This window comes from Colossoma macropomum, unplaced genomic scaffold, assembly GCF_904425465.1.
Source record: "Colossoma macropomum unplaced genomic scaffold, Colossoma_macropomum, whole genome shotgun sequence".
NCBI lineage: Eukaryota > Metazoa > Chordata > Actinopteri > Characiformes > Serrasalmidae > Colossoma > Colossoma macropomum.
In genome coordinates, this window is record NW_023494804.1 from 31,050,865 (window position 1) to 31,071,888 (window position 21,024).

General features: G+C 42.7%; 2 protein-coding genes across 4 annotated transcripts in view; both read right to left on the reverse strand.

The window, feature by feature from the left end:
* Positions 1–345: 345 nt before the first annotated feature.
* cfap298 (cilia and flagella associated protein 298) lies at positions 346–7,420 on the reverse strand. 3 transcript variants are annotated; one of them, XM_036595890.1, is made up of 8 exons: positions 7,201–7,420; positions 6,945–7,085; positions 5,688–5,855; positions 5,526–5,593; positions 4,403–4,561; positions 1,726–1,857; positions 744–839; positions 346–577 (listed from the first exon to the last, which is right to left on the reverse strand). In XM_036595890.1, exons 2-8 carry the CDS (start codon positions 7,081–7,083, stop codon positions 467–469), a joined length of 873 nt encoding a protein of 290 aa, XP_036451783.1. In that variant the 5' UTR covers positions 7,084–7,085; positions 7,201–7,420; the 3' UTR covers positions 346–466. The 3 variants fall into 3 exon arrangements, with proteins under 3 accessions (XP_036451783.1, XP_036451781.1, XP_036451782.1); XM_036595888.1 differs by having other exon boundaries at positions 6,945–7,089; positions 7,192–7,420; XM_036595889.1 differs by having other exon boundaries at positions 7,189–7,420.
* A 3,417-nt stretch (positions 7,421–10,837) lies between these two features.
* Positions 10,838–21,024, reverse strand: part of synj1 (synaptojanin 1) — a 40,808-nt gene continuing 30,621 nt past the window's right edge. The window contains 4 exon segments of the mRNA XM_036595886.1: positions 10,838–12,990; positions 17,617–17,942; positions 18,324–18,513; positions 18,929–18,969. Of these exon segments, the coding sequence (XP_036451779.1) occupies positions 12,151–12,990; positions 17,617–17,942; positions 18,324–18,513; positions 18,929–18,969 (1,397 nt within the window). The 3' untranslated portion in view covers positions 10,838–12,150.

Genomic DNA, 21,024 nt, shown 5'->3' on the forward strand with positions numbered 1-21,024 from the left:
CACCCAAGTCTGTCTCGCTGATCGACTCACAGCGCCACACCTCACTATCCCGTTGCTGTTCATTTGGCCTTGAGGAACTGGAATGTTCAACAATCGCTCTCCCTGGATGAAGCGCACAGCCCTGGAGCCTGAACAGTAACGTTCTGCGTGTAAACAGCCTCGGATTTCAATGGAGCGAGTGCCAGGATCGCAGACAAAGAGAGGAAATGTGTTGCATCCTTCTTTCAGCATTTTTTGGAAGAGAGCTCTTTAAATTAATACTTATTCGAGGCCTTTAAACGTCATATTTCCATGACACAAAACAGTCATCGGAGCTGTATTTACAATCTTGTGAAAATGTTTTTAAAAAAGGTAGATTTTAATATTCACAGCATGTGACAAAATCTTGTTTGTGGGTAAATAAGGCATCAGAATCTTCATTTGAGTAAAATACCCACATTTTTGAGACAAAGTTACTTCTGTCCAGTTATCTTGGACCCCATTTGATATTGGTAAGTCCCTGAAATTGCCTCTTTAAAGCATGCCTGTCTGACCATTCGGACTGCAAATGGGAATCGTCATCGGCTTCATCCAGTTTCTGCAAAGGAGGAAAAACATCCCAGAGTCAACTATGTGAATAAGAGGCAGTGAAGCTGATGCCTGTGAAAGACTGTGACTGTGATTTTTGGTGTTAGGATAATTTTTTCTGTAATTTTTTCAGCAAGTTATATTAATGCATAAAGAAGCTTCACCCAGAGCCTCACCTTGAGTTCCTCCTGCCTCCTGTAGTAGTGCAACATCATCTGTTTATGCTCCTCCTCGCTAACCAAAGGCTCCCTTCCTGGTGCCCCCTGACCCCTCTGTGAAACACAGAACAACTAAGGTTAACGCTGGGTGTGTTTACATGCAGTTAATAATCTGATAACTGCAGAAAATCAGATTTTGTCAGTAATCTGATCAACACGTTTAACATGCTCTTTAGTAATCAGATAATAGGGAAACTCTAGGTCTACATGAGTCAGGCAGTAATCAGATTTCTGTTTTATAACCAGCCAATAGACTCACAGAAGACAATGTGACGTAAACATAATGTAGATCTCAAACTTCATGCCACAGCTTTTTTCAAACATCGCGCCACTTTAGCTAAAAATATGAACATACATCATCTAGAAGATGAAGAATATTTGAATCCCTTATTTCGTCAAGCATGTATTTGGTTTCAGCGTCGCTCCAAAAGTGTTTTGCTACTTGTTTATTTGTGCTACTGCCGTCATTCTCACGCATGCACAGACTGAGAAATCCGAAAGAAATCAGAGTAAGAGTTCACATGCACTGAGAAATCTGACTACTGAGCTAAAATCCAGCCTCTTCATCAGATTTCTCAATCGGAGTATGGTGTTTACATGACGAGTTGAATAATTGGATAACTGCAGAAATCCAATTATGATCGGATTATTGAGTGCGTGTAAACGCGCTCACTGAGGTATTCTGGTCAAAGCTTTAATTTTACGTATTTACATTTTGTGTCGTAGTGAAGTATAAGAATAGCAGGTATGTAATGTAGTATGTAAGAACTACAAGTAATAAAATAAAGGGGTCTCCAGAATAAATTAGGAAGACTGAAAATAATAAAGGCATGAACGTATAAATATGAAAATAAACACATAAATATAAGCATATGAATAGCAGCCAGCCAGCGGCTGAAACCCAGATCCTGCTGAAAGCATGAACACGGCTGACACTCACTTTCTGGATCTTCACCACAATCTTTGTTTTCTCGTTTTTTCCAACATAATCTTGGAGCTTTTTGCCACGTTGCATCTCTTTGGATGCCCACCATAGCTGAGCTTCTTCCTCTGGGATCACCTGCAGAGAGGCCTTCAGAGAATGCACTGTGTTAGAATCTACTGCATCCATTTTTATCAGCTGTTACAGTGAATTCCATACAACAACAACAACAACAACAACATTATTGTATAGCGCTTTTTACAACTAGTGTTGTCTCAAAGCAGCTTTACAGAAAAGCAGTTTATGGAAGGAAAGCAGTTTATGGAAGAGTTATCAAAAGAAATAAAAATAAAAGAAAAGAAAAATAAAAAGTAGTCCATGTATAGACGTAAGGAACTGAATCTGGGTCCAAGCCCCCCATGAGCAAGCCAGAGGCAACGGTGGCGAGGAAAACTCCGTAGGAGTAAGAGGAAGAAACCTCGAGAGGAACCCAGGCTCAAGGGAGGAATCCATCCTTCGCTGGTCGACCCCGGATGAAGAGAGAATGACAACAAAGAAGCTTAGAACTTGAACATCTTTCAGAAATATTCTGATTGATGTGAAGTAAGAACCATCTCATAGGTTCTCTGTCAAAGTGAGAGATAAGGTTCATGATCAGTGCCACACCCTGGTGGCTCCACTGTGGTGATTCTAGTCATGCAGGCTGACGAGCAGGAGAGCATCATCAGGTCAGGCAGGAGGGAGTGGTGATCAGGCAACGGAGGTGGAGCTCTGGTGACTGAATTCTGTACCTTTTCCTACTTTTTTAGTTTCTGTTCCTGGTCATATCAAGCACGATTCATCATACCAAAACAGATAAAAGACAAAATTCTTGTTTTCCTGTGATCTTTGACTGATGTATCTCTTCTGAGCTCTGATTCTGTCACCATGCCTGAGAAGGGTCTGGCTGCACTCTCAGCCTGACATGCACCGCCAGCCTGTTAATGACGTCACGCTCTGCCACGACAGTGTTTCTGTCAGTTTTATGAGGAAAAACAGTGAAACGCAAACTGTTGGGCAAAAAGAGTTACACTGAACATTTTGCTTTGGTCGGAAGAAAACCTCGTATCTCCAAAATGAGAACTTTACGGGAGAAGGAAAAAACCTACTCTACTTTTAATGCAAGTCAACAGAACCAGACTTTTTTCCAAGTCATTTTGAATCGTTTCTTTTGGTCCATTCATCATGAAATGTACACACAATGTAAAGGACAACAGGCCTTTTCAAATTATGTAAAAAAATGAAAAATGTAAAATATGCAGATGAGGTTTTCTTCAGAAAACCGATAAATTAACGTTGTCATACTGATAATAAGGTAATTATATATGGAAACTTTCAAAATAAAACCACGACGACAAAACATGAATGTCGGGTTTATTCGCTGAAAAAACAAACAGGCTACTGAAACTCATGAAAGCCATGCTGAAGACAATTAGATCTGTTAGTTTTGCTTCTTAAAGGGAGTTGGCTTGATGGTTGTCGTTAGAGACCACTAGGAAATGATCTAATGTATCTAGAATCAGTCCTAAAACACCTGATTAAATGATCTGAACTCTTTACACTGATATCAACCCATTAGGAAAACACAGAATATCATTAGTGACTACTGGACACCACCAGGAACCAACAGACACTTTTACTGGGTTCTATGATTTTTTTCAACAGGGAGGAACATTAAATGTAACTTCCTAGCTGTGTTATGGATGAAAAATGGATTAAGCCGTTGTGCTGCTTCTGCTGTTGTGGCAGAGAGTGCATGTGCACGTGACGTCACTGGGGCTGAGAGTGCATCTGGCTGAGAGTGCATGTCTGCAGCCAGACTGTACTGGGGCCATACACCTGCAGGCAGGGAAAATACAGGGAGATTCACTCGAAAGAGGCCCCTTCTTCCTAAATTCACTCTGACACTGCTTAAACGAATTGGCGACCCAATGGGTTCACACCATGAAGACACGCTGCTCAATACTGTACACCACCATCCTGATGAGAAGTCGAGTGACTGAGTGAAGAGGTACAGGGGTACGCACCTGGAAGTTGCAAACGGAGGTTAAACGCCGTGACGGCTGCTCGGCGCCAACCTCATCTCTCCGACGCAGGGGCATCCCGGCTTGTTCGATGCTCCATATACTGAGGAGCTCATTGCACATTGTTTGGTTCAGATTGCTTCATCCTACCAAAAGTTATTACAGAATATTCGGGGCCTCTTTCGAGTGAATCTCCCTGTAGTATTACCCAATAATATTACGTTTTAAATCCCCCTTCTCCACCCCCTCCTTTCATCGAGCCAAATGTTCAGCTAGCTCACAGATCCTCCCTAATAGTGTGTCTCACTAGAAAAGATGCCACAGTATGAAAGAAAATTACGCTGTGATTTCCAAATCATGTTGGATTTAAACACCGACTGCAGATGCCAGAATTTCAGTGGAGAACAAAATGGATCAAAGAGCAGAGAGCTATGAAAATCCCTCAGTGACTAGACTGTTCTACTGATTCAAGCTTAAAAACCAAAATGCTGGATGACATCTAATAAAATGTCAGCGCGAATAAATAACTGTAGCCCTAACATTGATCCAGGGGTTGATTACCAAACCCTGGTGTCTTTATCACTTCTTATCCAAGGCTGAGCCTCTAATATGCTCCAATAGTTGCCAGATACCTGTGTTCCAGAAAGGTCCTCCTTATTTTCAAACTCCATCCTGATTGGGTCGTGTGGTGGAAGCCCCATTGGGTACACTATCATAACTGCCCCTCGCAACTGGTCCAGAGCCTCTTTCACCATGTCCATGGTCACACACACATTCGCCTGAACTTGTTTCTTCAAGAGAAAAGAAAACAATACAGGTTACATGTTCTCAGCACACACTCACTAAGCCAGCAGTTGAACAGTTCAGCCTACACCGGTCAGGCATAACATTCTGACCACCTCCTTGTTTCTACACTCATTGTCCATTTCATCAGCTCCACTTACTATATAGGTGCACTTTGTAGTTCTACAGTTACAGACTGTAGTCCATCTGTTTCTCTGCATACTTTGTTAGCCCCCTTTTACCCTGTTCTTCAGTGGTCAGGACCCCCATGGACCCTCACAGAGCAGGTACTATGTGGGTGGTGGGTCATTCTCAGCACTGCAGTAACGCTGACGTGGTGGTGGTGTGTTAGTGTGTGTTGCGCTGGTCTGAGTGGATCAGACACAGCAGTGCTGCTGGGGTTTTTAAACACCTCAGTGTCACTGCTGGACTGAGAATAGTCCACCAACCAAATATTTCCAGCCAACAGCGTCCTGTGGGCAGCGTTCTGTGACCACTGATGAAGGACTAAAAGATGACCAACACATACTGTGCAGCAGCAGATGAGCTATCGTATCTGACTTTACATCTACAAGGTGGACTGACAAGGTAGGAGTGTCTAATAGAGTGGACAGTGAGTGGACACAGTGCTTAAAAACCCCAGCAGCACTGCTGTGTCTGATCCACTTGTACCATCACAACACACATTAACACACCACCACCACGTCAGTGTTACTGCAGTGCTGAGAATGATCCACCACCCAAATAGTACCTGCTCTGTGAGGGTCCATGGGGGTCCTGACCACTGAAGAACAGGGTAAAAGGGGGCTAACAAAGTCTGCAGAGAAACAGATGGACTACAGTCTGTAACTGTAGAACTACAAAGTGCACCTATATAGTAAGTGGAGCTGATAAAATGGACAATGAGCGTAGAAACAAGGAGCTGGTCATAATCTTATCCCTGATCAGTGTAAGTTGGAGCAAATTACTTACTTTAGATATTAAAGCTTTGGCTTCTTCCATAGTTTTCTTCAAAACATTCTTCATCTTATCATTGGGAGCTGAATGAAAAGAAGAGTGTGTTTCAACTGAATTGCTGGAGGTAAATGCAGAGAATAGTTCTAGTAGGTAGCACAAAGTCTACGGTAGACTTACCGTGTCCATTCCTACGACCAATTTCGTCCTTCTTAAACTCTGCGCCTCCACTAGGGACGCACTTCACCTCCCATTCATCCGTCAGTTTTAGCTCTGTGATCTGATCCTCTGTCAGGCCCTGCATGTTGGGAGGAAGTGTGATGCCATGATCTGCGAGTTCTGGGATTTCTGGGGAAGCATGCAAACAGAATATTGAGTCATACTTACAGTCTCTTATGAGAACCACAGTAATACTACATTAAGTTCTACAGGATTACTGTAACAACTTACACCGGTCAGGCATAACATTATGACCACCTCTTTGTTTCTATGCTCATTGTCCATTTTATCAGCTCCACTTACTATATAGGTGCACTTTGTAATTCTACAGTTACAGACTGTAGTAAACACACAGTAAACACACTATAATGCCTTCTGTCCTTCATTCAGGGCATTTTCCCCTAAATTAAAAAGACAAAATTCACACACACGTTCACCCAACATTCTTACTCTGATGTTTTAGGGCCACTGTTAATAAAAATAAAAATAGTAGACTTCCACAATAAAGTCGTACTATTTCGAGAAAAAAAGTTGTAATATCTGGAGGATAAAGTGGGCTAACTGTAGGGGGGCTAACTGTAGGGGGGCTGCCATAACGCGTTGGGGTCTCGGTTGCTGTACTGGCGCCGGAGCTCCACTCACTCCTGTCTCTCTGTGGATCATTCTGATCATCATTCTCACTGTCTGTGAAACTTCATGCCCTCTTTGAATGGGGGGAGATGGAGCCCCGATAGCCGTGTAGACGACCCTGCCTGAGATTCTCCTTCAACAACACAGACAGACAGTTTCCTCCGAGTCCGTCTGGCTCTTTATTCTAGATAAACACAGTTTCCTGCTCAGCCGTTTCAGCCGGTTCTTATACTAATAACAGGCTGGTGCTGATGTGCAGGAGAGACAGGGAGACTGAGTGTTTCTTTATGGGTGAATCGATATGAAAGTAGAACTCCACCAACTCACCGCCCCTCATTTAACACGAGGAGGTGCCGCTTCCCTTCGCAAAGCCTTTGGCCACAATATTGACCTTCCCTGGTATTAATGCCACTTTAACATCGTAATTCTACGATTTTTTCTCGAAATATCACTTTTTTTTTCGAAATATCACGACTTTTTTTCTCGAAATATCACGCCTTCATTCTCCAAGTCTACTGTTGTTTTATTAACAGTGGCCCTGAAGCGCCGTCGTACATTCCTCCGGCTGGATCAGTTCTTTTGAATCACCAGAGCAGATCCGGTCCACTTTCAGTCTGCCGTTGTAGATCTCGGTAACTCGCCGGACGAGCGTCCCGACGGACTCGTCCACGGTGGTGCTGAGGAGAAACTGGCTCTCCTCTCCTCGTTTAACGTGAATCTGGACCATGACTGCGGACGAAGATGAAGCCAGAAAGCGAAATGAGGACTTTGTGATAAACTAACTGAGGTAAAAACGTTCAGCCACCACAGTTCGCCCTCGTTGCCATGGTACCTGTTTGCTCACCCCCACCGCTGCTAGAAAGTTCTGCAGCCCCTCCTGCTTCAGCGCTCAGCTCCGGAACAGGCGTTCAACTCTGAAGCAGCGACGAAGGTTATAAAAAGCCGTAGAAGGACATTAAAACGTTTAACTTGCTGAAACGAGTCGTTATCGGCGGCTAAAAGCCTCTGTAGCCGGTTGTGTTTACTCCCAGCTTCCTCTGTGTACTGCAGTGCAACATCCGGGGAACACTAAGTCACTAGAGAGCCGTATTCTCTGTTATAAACGGGGCCACACAAACGCCGTTCTCGCCAGGGCTGTTCGATTCCAGAGTCGACTCCGATTCCCAGTGACGGTAATCGATATAGTCGATTCCACACAGTAATTTCGATTCCAAAAAAACCAAGACACAGAAAAGAACACAAATAAGGCAAAAATAAATAGAACAATTTTAATTATGTTTGCCATTAGCAATTGATTTTGAAGAGCTAACTGGCTAACAGGGCCATGTTCTACCTGATCAGATGGGTAACGTTAGATGTTAACTTACTACTAAATTAAAAAAAAAATACTAAAGTTTACAAAATTTGTCTTTGCTTTCCACAAGTTGTGTTAGCTGTAGAGTATCTAGAATCTAGTGACAGCAAAATACCTTAGGCTACGTTCACATCAAGAGGTTGAAGTGGCCAAATCTGATTTTTTTGCCCTAATGTGACTCAGATCTGATGTTTTCAGGGCTGTGTGGACACAAATCTGATCTTTTCAAATCCGACCTGAGCCACTTTCATATCCGCTTCGTGGCCATACGACCTTAATGTGACGCTCAGATCGGATTTCATTTACCATGGCAGCAGCGCCGAACAGAAGTTAACGCCTGTAAATGGTGGAAAAGCAGCTCACCTCACCTTTTTCTCCTTCGTCTCGCTCTAATAATGAAGCTGAGAGCTGATCAGAGTTAATTATCTTCTCAGCAAAGCTGGTTCTGCTCGTTAGTTTGTGCTGATGATGCACGTGATTCATTCACGTGACGTTACTGAGTAGGATGTGCTCATGCGGGTCATTTCAGGACACCGGTTCGTTCACATTAATGACAGATTTGAATTACTTACCTAAACAAGTGTGAACCATCGTGTCAGACAAATCGGATTTGAGCAAAAAGTCGGATTTGAGAAATGAGGCTTGATATGTGAACGTAGCTTTAGTCAAACGTGAGCGTCACTGTGTGGAATCGAGTCCGCCTCGAATCGAGGAGTCGACTCTTTTTGACATCAACTCCCCCAATCCACCATTCTCACTCTCAGAGAACGTACCGACACACAGGTCAAAAATATCCAGAGACCAAAAAAATACATGTCCATTTACATTTATTATTGCATACGTACAACACCAATTAGTCCATACATCTGTGCATTTGGATATGCACTTAAATCACAGATTGAATACTAAGTACTGAATCGCAGTCAGGGTTTGTGTGAATACATAGATTACGGATAACACCACAGGGTTCTCTTCACTACCGAGCTAAAGCTACAAAGGAACGTCAACCTCACAGAAAGGAGTTAATAGTTTCCTATAGAACCTCTGCATGACGTAAGCACTGGCTAGTAACGTAGACCGAATGTTGTCTTTGTTAGCTGAATACAACCTGAACAGTACATGTAATGCTTTACTTTTCCAGTGGTTACATCATCTCCAACAGCTGAAGGGGGAAAATGAATTGGCCCACTCCCTCCCCTCTTATTTTCAGATTTAGGAGACATTTTTATATTCATAATTGAGCAGTTTCAGTAAAGGTCAACACCCCCCCCCCACATTGCATAAAATACATAAAATTGCTGGCTGACTTTCTTAGACCCTGATACCCTGGAATGGACAACTCTGCTTTACTGTGTTGATTATTTCATGCTGTGTCTTAAAATGATCATTCTGACTATTTGACACTTTAACTGGCCTGTGACTGAATTTCAGACACTGCATTCATTCACAGCTACATGTAAACTTGGCCTGCATCTCAAAGAATTTCCTCTTCCTCTGTTTTTCTCCCTCCGGGGGCCTTTTCAAGTGTTGTAGGCTGCAGGCGTGAACGCGGAGAATGAAATACCTTTCCTTTATATCCACGCACTTAAATTTAAATACAAATGAAACGCGTCACGTCACAGTAGAGCCTAAATGACACTCACTATAAAGATGGAGAGAGGACCATGTACGCTGGAGTCGGCCTTCAGGTTGCATCTGTACATAGAGATGCTCTCTTCTGGTTAAGCGAAGGGAACAAGAACTAAAAGCATACTGATACGCAGCCTTGGGACTAGAGAATGACCGAAGTATGATGTACCATACTGCAATCGCAGCAGTACCAATACATGTAGGCTACAAAAAGTTGATGTAGCATAATGAACACAGACATTTACATCACCAAATACCCAAAACCAACACAAAAATAATCAGTGCCTGAGAGCAAATCACCACATCAAAATGGAGCAATACAGTGTGGAATGCGCTGCAGTCAGAAAGCTGTCACTACAGACAGGATAGACTCTCCCCTCTCGTTGTAATGTTTTGTACAGAGAGGTCATTGACAACACTGCGCATCAGTTAGATAGTGTTAGCAGAGGTAAATGCTAACTAGTCGAACAACTGAAACTGGTACGCTTTCCTACTGTGCGTGATTAGACATGCTTAAAGGCCTCCTGCATGTATTCGAAAGGCTGTTCGCTTTAGTCGAAACCAGGAGAACGAATGCTAAACTGCACTCGCTGACCAATCTAACCTCTAGGCCAGCTCTGACAAATCAAAAACAAAGAGTAGCCCCCTCACCCCTACAGCATGAGCACATATGTTCACACACTCGTACATACACACACATAGACAGACAGCACTGGCCACAGTATTTCCCCCCACAAAAGAATACATACACTGATCAGGCATAACATTATGACCTTGTTTCTACACTTGTTGTCCATTTTATCAGCTCCACTTACTATATAGGTGCACTTTGTAGTTCTACAGTTACAGACTGTAGTCCATCTGTTTCTCTGATACTTTGTTAGCCCCCTTTTATCCTGTTAGGACCCCCATGGACCCTCACAGAGCAGGGACTATTTGGGTGGTGGATCATTCTCAGCACTGCAGTAACACTGACGTGGTGGTGGCGTGTTAGTGTGTGTTGCACTGGTACGAGTGGATCAGACACAGCAGTGCTGCTGGAGTTTTTAAGCACTGTCCACTCACTGTCCACTCTATTAGACACTCCTACCTTGTCAGTCCACCTTGTAGATGTGAAGTCAGAGACGATAGCTCATCTGCTGCTGCACAGTTTGTGTTGGTCATCCTCTAGTCCTTCATCAGTGGTCACAGGACGCTGCTCACAGGACGCTGTTGGCTGGATATTTTTGGTTGGTGGACTATTCTCAGTCCAGCAGCGACACTGAGGTGTTTAAAAACTCCAGCAGCACTGCTGTGTCTGATCCACTCAGACCAGCACAACACACACTAACACACCAGCACCACGCCAGTGTTACTGCAGTGCTGAGAATGATCCACAACCCAAGTAGTACCTGCTCTGTGAGGGTCCATGGGGGTCCTAACAGGGTAAAAGGGGGCTAACAAAGTATCAGAGAAACAGATGGACTACAGTCTGTAACTGTAGAACTACAAAGTGCACCTATATAGTAAGTGGAGCTGATAAAATGCACAATGAGCGTAGAAACAAGGAGGTGGTCATAATGTTATGCCTGATCGGTGTATATTTGAAGAACTTTACCCCCGAACTGAAAGCGAAGTACCAGCTCACTGAGAAAAAAGCACGACCATGAATACACCCCCACAGCTTTAGGCTACGGCGAGGGTCCCTCATCTCGGCATCGAAGACACCAGAACTCACTAAAACAAGCACATTCATTAAAAGTACAGTAGCACTGTTAAAAGCTTTGGAACAGATGAAACACAAGAACCAACCGCTGTTCAGGGAAAAGGGGCACAGATACAGCCCTCATGCCAGGAAAACAGATAAACAGATATGCCGTCTCATCATAAACCTGAAAACTCAAAAACTCTGGCTTCAACAGACACTTGAAGACCTAAAGGATAGAGCTTTTCAGTGCATTACCAGTATGGCAGGTATATATTAAGAACAAAAAATTATATGTACACATTTTAGACTAGTTTACATTTTTCATACTGGGAAAAAAAAACATACAATTCACTATGTAGGCTATAATAATATATATATTCACAACTTATATACTTAGCACGTTGGTCTGGAGATACAAGAGAGTACAGAGAGAAGAGTGGGCCTGTATGATCAGACACAGCGAGTGTAACCATCCAGAAAGCACAGTGACGTAAGCTGCCACCACACAGGGTGGTAAAAATGTAGACAATATAACAGACTAAACATACATTCATAATGAGAGAGAAATTATGCGACGGGTTTAAAGAACCACCAAATCCTGCAACTATTATCGTTAAAACTCTAGAGGCCGCATTAAAAGGTGCTGCAGGAAATGGCTCTCTCCTTTCAAGATTCTGTCGAAGATCCAGTATAATGTGCAAAACAGTTATGTTCCCAAGGAGACATCTGCAATTTTGCAACTTTCCAACTATCTTTTAAACGCTTAATGCCAAAAATATGCATAAAATTAAAGGATATTATACGTGATAAGAAGCATCTGGCCAAAGAACGCTAAAATATTGCACAGTATTTCACGTACAGCTGTGTGCGTGTCTACGTATTCATAAATATGTGTACAGATACAGGCACCAGTTCTTTGCCCACCATGATTTAAAGATAACAGGAGTGTGTTGTGTTGTACTTAGGCCTGCTCTGGGTTAAAAGAAGTGACTGAGCCATTTCAGCAGGACAACTCAACAGTTCAGAAACAGCACACTTTTATACAAACCATACGCAAATACAGAATTATATTCCACTTGTTTTCCCACGCACACCTCAGTCGAGCGTTACACAATATATTATCATCATCTTTCTGTGAACTCGTTGGTTCTGCCGGGGATCGTAGGGTTCCTTGTGGTGACGTTGGGATTAGTCCTGACTGGGACGGGAGGGGGCAGTGTTGGGAATGCTATGTTGGAAGGGATCGCCCAGTTGCTGTGAGAGTCAAAGCCAGAGATGCTCTGGGGCTGCTGGAATGTTGCGCTGGAGGACAAAGACAGCAGAGAAGGCCCTGTCGCTTCTGCTGTTGCTGGAGCTTTTCCTGATTTGGTGAAGTCCGAATCGTCGTCAAAGGTGACCCACTGCTGGGCGCGCTTTGGTGGCGCTGATGCGGGAGCTGGAGCTGTGAGTGGAGGTCTGGAGAATGAGTTGGGGAGGGTGGCGCTGTGGCCCAAGGCTGATCCAGGCCTGGGGAAGGCAGGCTTGGACGCCTCGGCCTGCTGCTGGGCATAGAAGTCGGGCGTGAGTGAGCGGCGCTGGGGTGCGGCCAGAGTGCTGGTGAATGGGTTGGTGCTGTTGGGTCTCGGCTGGAGGTCAGACAGGAAAGGGTTCGGGGAGGAGCGGAGGGTTTCCTGCGAGCGGCTGCGGGAAGGTGGAGGAGGGGCCAGCAAAGAGGCGAAGGCGTTGGGGAGTGGAGCCGCTGTTGGGGTCTGCAGGGAAAACAGAGATGTGGAATCCAGGGACAGGGAGGCAGGCAAGGTGGACGAGGAAGAAATGGAACTGGAGGATGAGGTGTGGAGGGAGCTGCTCCGTGACAGGGAATTGGTGTTCAGCCAGGATGTGGAGGAAAACAGGTCGGAGGTGAGCGAGTTCAAGGGGTCTGCTTTCCATTGTGCTTCTCTTTGGATTCCGTTCATTCCATTGGTCTGCAAGAAAATAGATACACACAGGCAGAAGCAATCAAGGTTAAGCATCAGGGTGTAATGTGGGCTTAATAAATGCAGGATTCTCAAGTTATAATGATCACAGCTGGGTAAATAAATGGGTCATTCTACAGAAACGTCCACTTTTCTATCTCTCCACAGGAGTCACTGGTGTTACTGATCATCATTGGTGTTACACATAATAAAGGTAACACCAGAGACATTTTTAATGAAAAATGCATTATACAAAATGGCTGCTACAGAACATCAAACCACATGTTGTCAATCATCGAACATCCACTAAAATATGGAATTTAATCCATCTGTATTCTATTTTTTCACAATGACCTCAGAATAAAGTCGGTCACACCAGTGACTTCAGCTAAAAGCTTCATATGAAATCATCAGCTTAATGAGAAAATATCTGGTCTCTGAAAAGACACAGTGGACTCACCATGTGCTTTTCTTCATAGATCCTCAGAAAACAGGTACAAGAAGTCAAGTGATGTCATCAGTGTGATTTTTATTTCAAAATAAGAGGTTTTTATCTTACGCGGTAACACCAGTGACTCGACTCCTGGGGAACTTCCATTATATATTTCATAATATTTATTTGGCATTTGTTTTCTTTATTTAATTTAATGTATATAATCCATCGTCATGTATGGATTATTGTACTTAATATTGCAAAAATTGCTGTTTTTTTCTTCAAAATTTCACTCACCCTTTACACATGACTGTGAGGACGAGCTCTTCTGGGGTACTTGCAATTCTATATAATTGATTTAAAAACTAATGTTGCTAAATTGAGGCTCAAGAAGGTGTAATTGTTAAAATAACATTGTTTTATTTTAAAATAGCAACGCTAACATGTTTTTTAAGTGTAATATATCTGTAAACCCTAGGGACACAAAATTGGACGTTCCTGTAGAATGACCCAAATACCGACACAAAGACTGTGAAATATCAGTCGATATCTGGATGACTGGCACTATCCCCAACACACAGTCTTTTAAGGTATGGACATAAACATATAACATATAAACTTATAAATACTACATCAGTTATGTTACACACAACATGAATGTTACCAGACTGTGTTATTATGCTTTTGTTTTCTTAAACAAAAATAAAGCCTCATATTATGAACTAAGGTAAGTCGTCCTTGCCACATCCATAAAATTCAGCTTCGTGAAGTATGGGATGTTCAAAATGACAACTGAAAAAGACCAAAACTCAGCGAAACTTTCCTTGAACCATCTGTTTATCCATATAAAAAGAAGTGGCTTATCCTCATAAGTGGTAATACTAGTAACACTACCCATATAAGTAGTACTAAAATACTTTAGGGGTTCAAGTTAAGTTTTACCAAACACGCACATACTAGTAAAAATAATAAAACATCTATAAACTTAACTTAAAAACAGCCAACTGAAAAAAGTGAAGGAGGGAAAAATAACTAGGACATGGAGGTCACTACAATGTCTACAATGTATGAGCATACATTGTGAAGGAGGACTATGGTTCTGTGAAGACAGTACTGAGGCCAAAATTGGCATTAAATACCTGTCAACCTGAGGATTGCTCCTGCTTGAGAGAGAGAAAGATAAACACACACACAGACATGCATCAACAGAAGTTGGAGGTATTACAGATAGAGACAGTAGCAAGGGTAAGATTATGGTAAGAGAAAGGAAATTGAATCTGTTCCAACACAGACTTAGAGAAAGTAAGAGAAAGCAGTGCTGATGACCCTGAGCGTCCATCTGTATTGTATCTCTGACCTGTAGTGCTAATCTATTACAGCATCAGCATCTACGGTTCACGTAGTGGTACGTCGGATACAGGCAAAAACTTACACTGATGCTCAATGTGCTGATCTGTTGAGGGTGGCGTTGATTATTAAACCTAAATCTGTTAGTGCTTTTCCACTCAAAAATCCTCTCTGATACAGAAATAGGAAACGAATTAAGTTTGTACAGCAGTCAGGCTTGTAAAGAATAAATCGTCATCCTAAATTACTTCACATCCCTACGTAAAATGAATACAGCTTGAATCGGTTTTAAGCAGTGGTGGACGAGGTACACAAACCATGCACATGAGTTAAAGTAGAGATACCCAAGGTAAAATATTACTCCAGTAAAAGTAGAAGTTCCTCCCTTTAGTACAAAAGTATTTCCTTCAAATGTACTTAAGTATCAAAAGTAAAAGTACTAAAAGATAAATTATGGCTCTGACGTCCTATTATCATTTTTATAACAAGACTCGCTTCATTAACTCATTTTAGGTGAAAATACTCCAGTGTCTCTCTTGGTAAACCAGTCTTTTAATAGAATGTCATTAATTAGTGACACTGATGTCTATTAAAATTATCATAAGAACAAAACACTGAAGGCAAAGAGTTTCCATCAGGTAGAACTGAGTGGCTCTGAAATCACTTTTTACAAACAAGCAAAGTTTCATTTTAAGATTTATTTACAACTTTGTTACAAGTTTAAATTGAATAAAAACTTGCTTTAAACTCAGATTCACAAATGAGTTTCCTTTACTAAACTGCATCTGTAGGTCTCTGTTCATAAACATAAACTAGACAAAACAAATTTACTATAAAATGAAATAGTGTTTGTATAAATTCAGAAAAAAGACGTCAGTCACAACTGCATATGTGTACATATTTCTATATTGTGGTCTATTTACACAAAGTTAGGTTAGTTCATCATTTATGTTGAATAGACACACATTTTACTCTGCTGTACTGATGTTGAACCGTGTGCTTGCAGTGGGTCGGTATGACCAACAGGTCAAAACAAGCTCAAAACAAAGTGTGCACTGTACCCTGATTGGTGTTCTTACTTTGCGCTTCTTTCGTTTTGACATTACGTTTTTATACACACATAAACCAAAAGGAGCGACAGATTTCTCATAATGTAGTGGAGTAAAAAGTCAGATATTTGAAATGTAGTGGAGTGAAAGTAAACAGTCGCCCAAAATGGAAAAACTTCAGTAAAGTACAGATACACGAAAAACTACTTTAGTACAGAAACGAATTACATTTACTTCGTTACTGTCCACCACTGGTTTTTAAGTGATTACCAATGAGAACTGGGATGTTAGTCCAGCTTGTGTCTGCAATGTCCACAGAATTTACAACTAAGGACAAGGCAAGTCAACCTCACAGCAACGTAATAACAGAAACTGCTAAAAGACATGGCAGTGTGCCGTGTTGTTATTGTTATTGAACGTGGAGCCTACTGCTTACATGCATCCAAGCTATGGTGTGTCAGTTTGGCTATTTTTGGTAATTTGGAGATGACCTGTGTGAACTGGCCAGCCAAATCCTTTACAAATTACTCGGGATGCAACAATATCGATACTGGCATTGGTTGTTGGACCAATACCATGTTCCTTTACTCTTACTCATTAAAATTCACCAATACCAACATCTGATACCCGCTAGGAAGCCGATTGTATACTGCCGCGCTAATGAAACAACTCAAGCTGGCAGTAAGAGGGTCTGTTCACACAGTGAAGTGTTACTGACTCTGTGGAGGTCACTGTAAACATTCTACCTCTGTAAATTCCTGCTAGGAATACACTGTGATTTTAGCCCATTTTTGTACATGATCATGACCGCTTCCCCAAAACAGGTGGAAACACATAGGCTAACAATATAGAGGCAAGAAAGTCAACATTTCATAACAAAGTCTGTACACGCCAACTTTACTCTGAGTAGAATTGTGAGGTATAAATGTTGTTTTTTTTCTCAACTGTCTTTGCAAACCTTTGTAAATTGTCCTACCATGTATGTTTCACTGAACAGCATGGTTAGCAGTGCTGTTGCAGCTTCTCAGTGTTTCTGCTCAGTACTCAGCACGCAGCGTGTTCTTTTGAATGAAACAGGTTTAAAACTGTTTGTGGACAGAGATGTCTCTAGAGCTGCGTTTCACGTAGTAAGGACCAAGCGTTTTCATACAGTGTGAGTATATAAATTGTGTCCATACATGATGGACTATTGAAATGTACGGTGTAACTCATCAAAGAACAAGGTTTCTAAAATCGTACCATGTATGTCTAGCTTTAGAGAACGTTCAACTACAGCCCAACCAGCCAAACAAAATACTTCAGACGTAAAACTCCCCAAGTGAATACCTTGGATGCATCAACCTAAGATGTGATTTCTGCTGTCTCTGTGCTACAGAGACTGGTGTTGAAAGAGACATATAAGAGCATCGAAACTATGGAACGTACTTTACTTACAGCTGTAGAGAAGCGTTCTTCTGATGTGGAATAGAACCCACAGTTCTCCACTGCAAGGCTACTCAATCGAATGTAACTAATATAATGTAGCTAGCTATTGCACTTCATTTAAATTCAGCTAGATTTTAATGATTTAACTGTTAAGGTACATCGCGCTCATTTACAATAAAAACTACTTAATTCTAAGCAGGTAATTAGTTATGGTATCAGACTCCGTATCGATGAGTACTAAAAATAAGTATTCGTACTTGTACTTGGTCTGGAAAAAATGTCTACATTGTAGAACCTTACCTGGTTAAACTAATCCAGCTCCAATACCATTAGAAACAAGGTGTGAAATGCATGGAGTGTGTTACACATTGCAGGACTAACCTGAGAGGAAGGAGCAGGAGCAGGGGCAGGTGCAGGGGCAGGAGCAGCAGCAGCCTCAGGTGGAAGAGCATGTGAGGAGCGGCTACGGGGTGGGGGCTTGGGGGAAGCCAGACCAGGCTGAGGAGGGGCGGCTGCTCCTGTGGCTGCAGCAGCTGGCTGAGGCTGCAGGGGGGCAGCCAAAGTGGGCTGCATGGGTGGGGGCAGCTGGGGCACCATGGGCGGCGGCAGCTGTGACTGTATCGATGGCTGCATGGGGGAAGTGGCCTGAGGCTGCATGGGAGAGGCCATCTGTGGCCTCATGGGGCCAGGAAGAGATGGAGGAGGACCTGTAGGGACAAAAACACAACAGTGTTCAGCCATGTGACATTATTGGTTCACCAATCAATTTTGTAATATTGAAAAGTGTATCACAATCTCAATATGTAGCAACAGATTCACATTGTACATATTTTGCAGACCTACAGTATGGTATTATTAATATAGTGTAATTTGGGAACCTCTTTCTCTAGGCATCCTGGTCCTGGAAAACCCCTGCCTTGCACATTTTAGTGGTTTTCCTACTGTATCACAACCACTCCAAATCAAGAATGCCTTGTTAATTAGCTGATCCTTTGGATCAGGTATGTTAGAGCAGGAAAAAGAGCAAATGATTTAAGGCAAGGTTGGTTAGAACCACTGTATGAGCATGTTGATGGCTGTTCACCCACCCAGAGGGAGCTCTGCTGGTTTGGTCTGTGGTTCTGGGATGGGTCTTGGGGCTCCTGGGTGGTTGTCTGGGGCAGGTCGAGGGGCCCCGGGGTGAACTTCAGCTATGGGTCTGGGAGCTCCAGGGTGAGCGGGAGGAGGTGGTCGGGACTGAGGTGGCACACTGATGACTCCTGCTCTAGGAGGGATGTTCTGAAATACAAATATAATTAGCCTTAAATTCTTGAAGAGAGTCATCCTGGTCTACCCAAAAACTGCTCTTTTGAGGCATATAACCACTTTTACTTCGTAAAGACCTTCTCTAAAGTAAACAAATCAGTATATTAGCTTAGCATTACATACTAAAGCTTTGCTTTTATAAATTGGAAACAGAAAACATGATAAAATACACCAACGTTCAAGAAATAATTTCGTTTACTATTAATGATAATCACAATAGTTTGTTAACAGTAGACCAAGCAACTTATGAGCTCTACAAAGAGCAATTTTTTAAATAATTTGGCACGTTAATACCAAATTTAGCTGATGTGTGCGATCATGTGGGTAAACTGAGTATTTTATTTTTTATAAAAGCTATACTACATGTTCGTTTTCAAGGTCTACCCACCGGCCTTGGGACGCCTGGAGCTCCAGCAGATTGGCCACGTCCTGAAACACACCAGGAAGAGCGCTTATGATTAACAGCACATATTCAGTCATCCTCTCATCAGGACAAAAATATCTTTCATTTCTTTATTATTATTATTCTCAATGGATTCAGCTTCAGAGTTCACCTCCTGTCTAACCCTCTTCCTTCAAACTCACTCACCTCACTGAGTCGCTATTTGACAACATGCCCAGAAAGCCACATTTATACCAACCAGCTCATGCGTATCGCTTTCCGAGCCTGCTGGAGGACTAAGGCCTTAGAAGTAAAGGCAAACATGTGAGCCATTGTATGCACAATAGCTGCAGTGCTCTCATCTTGGGCCGATCTCCCCACACTCCTCCTCCTTTCCTCCCTGGCTCTCAGCACGGCTCTCAGAATGACTCACCTCTTCCTGGTCAGTGGGGGGTCAAGCAGCACTGCTGCCGCCAGGCCGAACTACCTGGCCAACAGCGTAGCCAGATCACTGAACTATTCTTCGGCACCAGAGCACACACCCTTTCCCACGCAACTTAAATGACTGAGATGGCCCGAATGGAGAAACCAGGAAAATGCTATTGACAGTGGCCAAGCTGGGATCACAGTATCAGCCAGGTGAAGACAGGCCAACCTTCCTAAGACTCGCCCCGTTCCGGAAGACAAGTTCGGGATTATGGCACTGAGACATACACAAGGCCTGCATGCCTTCTCTACTGTCAGCTACAGGAGGACACAATAAAATGAATGACATTACGCCTCAGTGAACAGATACTCACCTGCAGCATCTGCTCTGGCTAAAGCAGGGCTTTTTTGTCCTTCGCAGCATGGAGGGGGGGAAGTGATTCACTATTATTCTCAGTGTACTGATCACAATAATAATAAACTATATTAGAACTCTTTTGAGAAAAGGCCTCATGAATGAATAACTATTCTTATCTTACCTGGCAGAATATGACCACATTATACCACATTTATTCCACTGTAACACTGTCTTGGAATTAAAAGGCTACAGCTATAACACTACATCCACACACATCTGACAACAGCTGAAGGAGAAGAACAACTGGACGTCCATGCTGTAAAACAGTGGCTCTTAACAAATAAAAGCAGGACTTTTCAGTCAGGGAACTAGACAAACACCATTTGCTAGGGCATGAACTTTCAGTTGCAAGGGTGTCAATGATGTACAACAAACACTGAAGAGGGAAGAATTACTCTGAAACTACTTTGTTCATAATTACCTTCATTTTCAAACAAATCAAAAAGGCTTAGAGGCTCTGCAAAGCCTTCAAACGAGAATTTGCAAAGTTTTCAAGTGTTAAACAGTGTTTAAAGACTGATATAACATCAAAGAAACTATCTGGAAAGTGGTATGTAATATCCACACCGATTCTGAATATAAACATCTGTAAAGTTTTACATAATATCCAGAGCCATGCTGAATATAAGTACATATACACCGATCAGACATAACATTATGACCACCTCCTTGTTTCTACACTCATTGTCCATTTTATCAGCTCCACTTACTATATAGGTGCACTTTGTAGTTCTACAGTTACAGACTGTAGTCCATCTGTTTCTCTGATACTTTGTTAGCCCCCTTTTACCCTGTTCTTCAGTGGTCAGGACCCCCATGGACCCTCACAGAGCAGGTACTATCTGGGTGGTGGATCATTCTCAGCACTGCAGTAAAACTGACGTGGTGGTGGTGTGTTAGTGTGTGTTACGCTGGTCTGAGTGGATCAGACACAGCAGTGCTGCTGGAGTTTTTAAACAACTCAGTGTCACTGCTGGACTGAGAATAGTCCACCAACCAAATATATCCAGCCAACAGCGTCCTGTGGGCAGTGTCCTGTGACCACTGATGAAGGACTAGAGGATGACCAACACAAACTGTGCACCAGCAGATGAGCTATTGTCTCTGACTTTACATCTACAAGGTGGACTGACTAGGTAGGAGTGTCTAATAGAGTGGACAGTGAGTGGACACAGTGTTTAAAAACTCCAGCAGCACTGCTGTGTCTGATCCACTCGTACCAGCGCAACACACACTAACACACCACCACCACGTCAGT

What these genes read in the sequence shown, in the direction of transcription:
- cfap298 (XM_036595890.1), bottom strand. Translation starts at nt 7,083, where the DNA reads ATGGTCCAGATTCACGTTAAACGAGGAGAGGAGAGCCAGTTTCTCCTC. An exon ending in CCAAAGCTTTAATATCTAAA is followed by an intron (nt 4,562 to 5,525) that starts GTAAGTAATTTG and finishes TTTCTCTTGAAG; the next exon opens with AAACAAGTTCAGGCGAATGT. An exon ending in AGGACCTTTCTGGAACACAG is followed by an intron (nt 1,858 to 4,402) that starts GTATCTGGCAAC and finishes CATTCTCTGAAG; the next exon opens with GCCTCTCTGCAGGTGATCCC.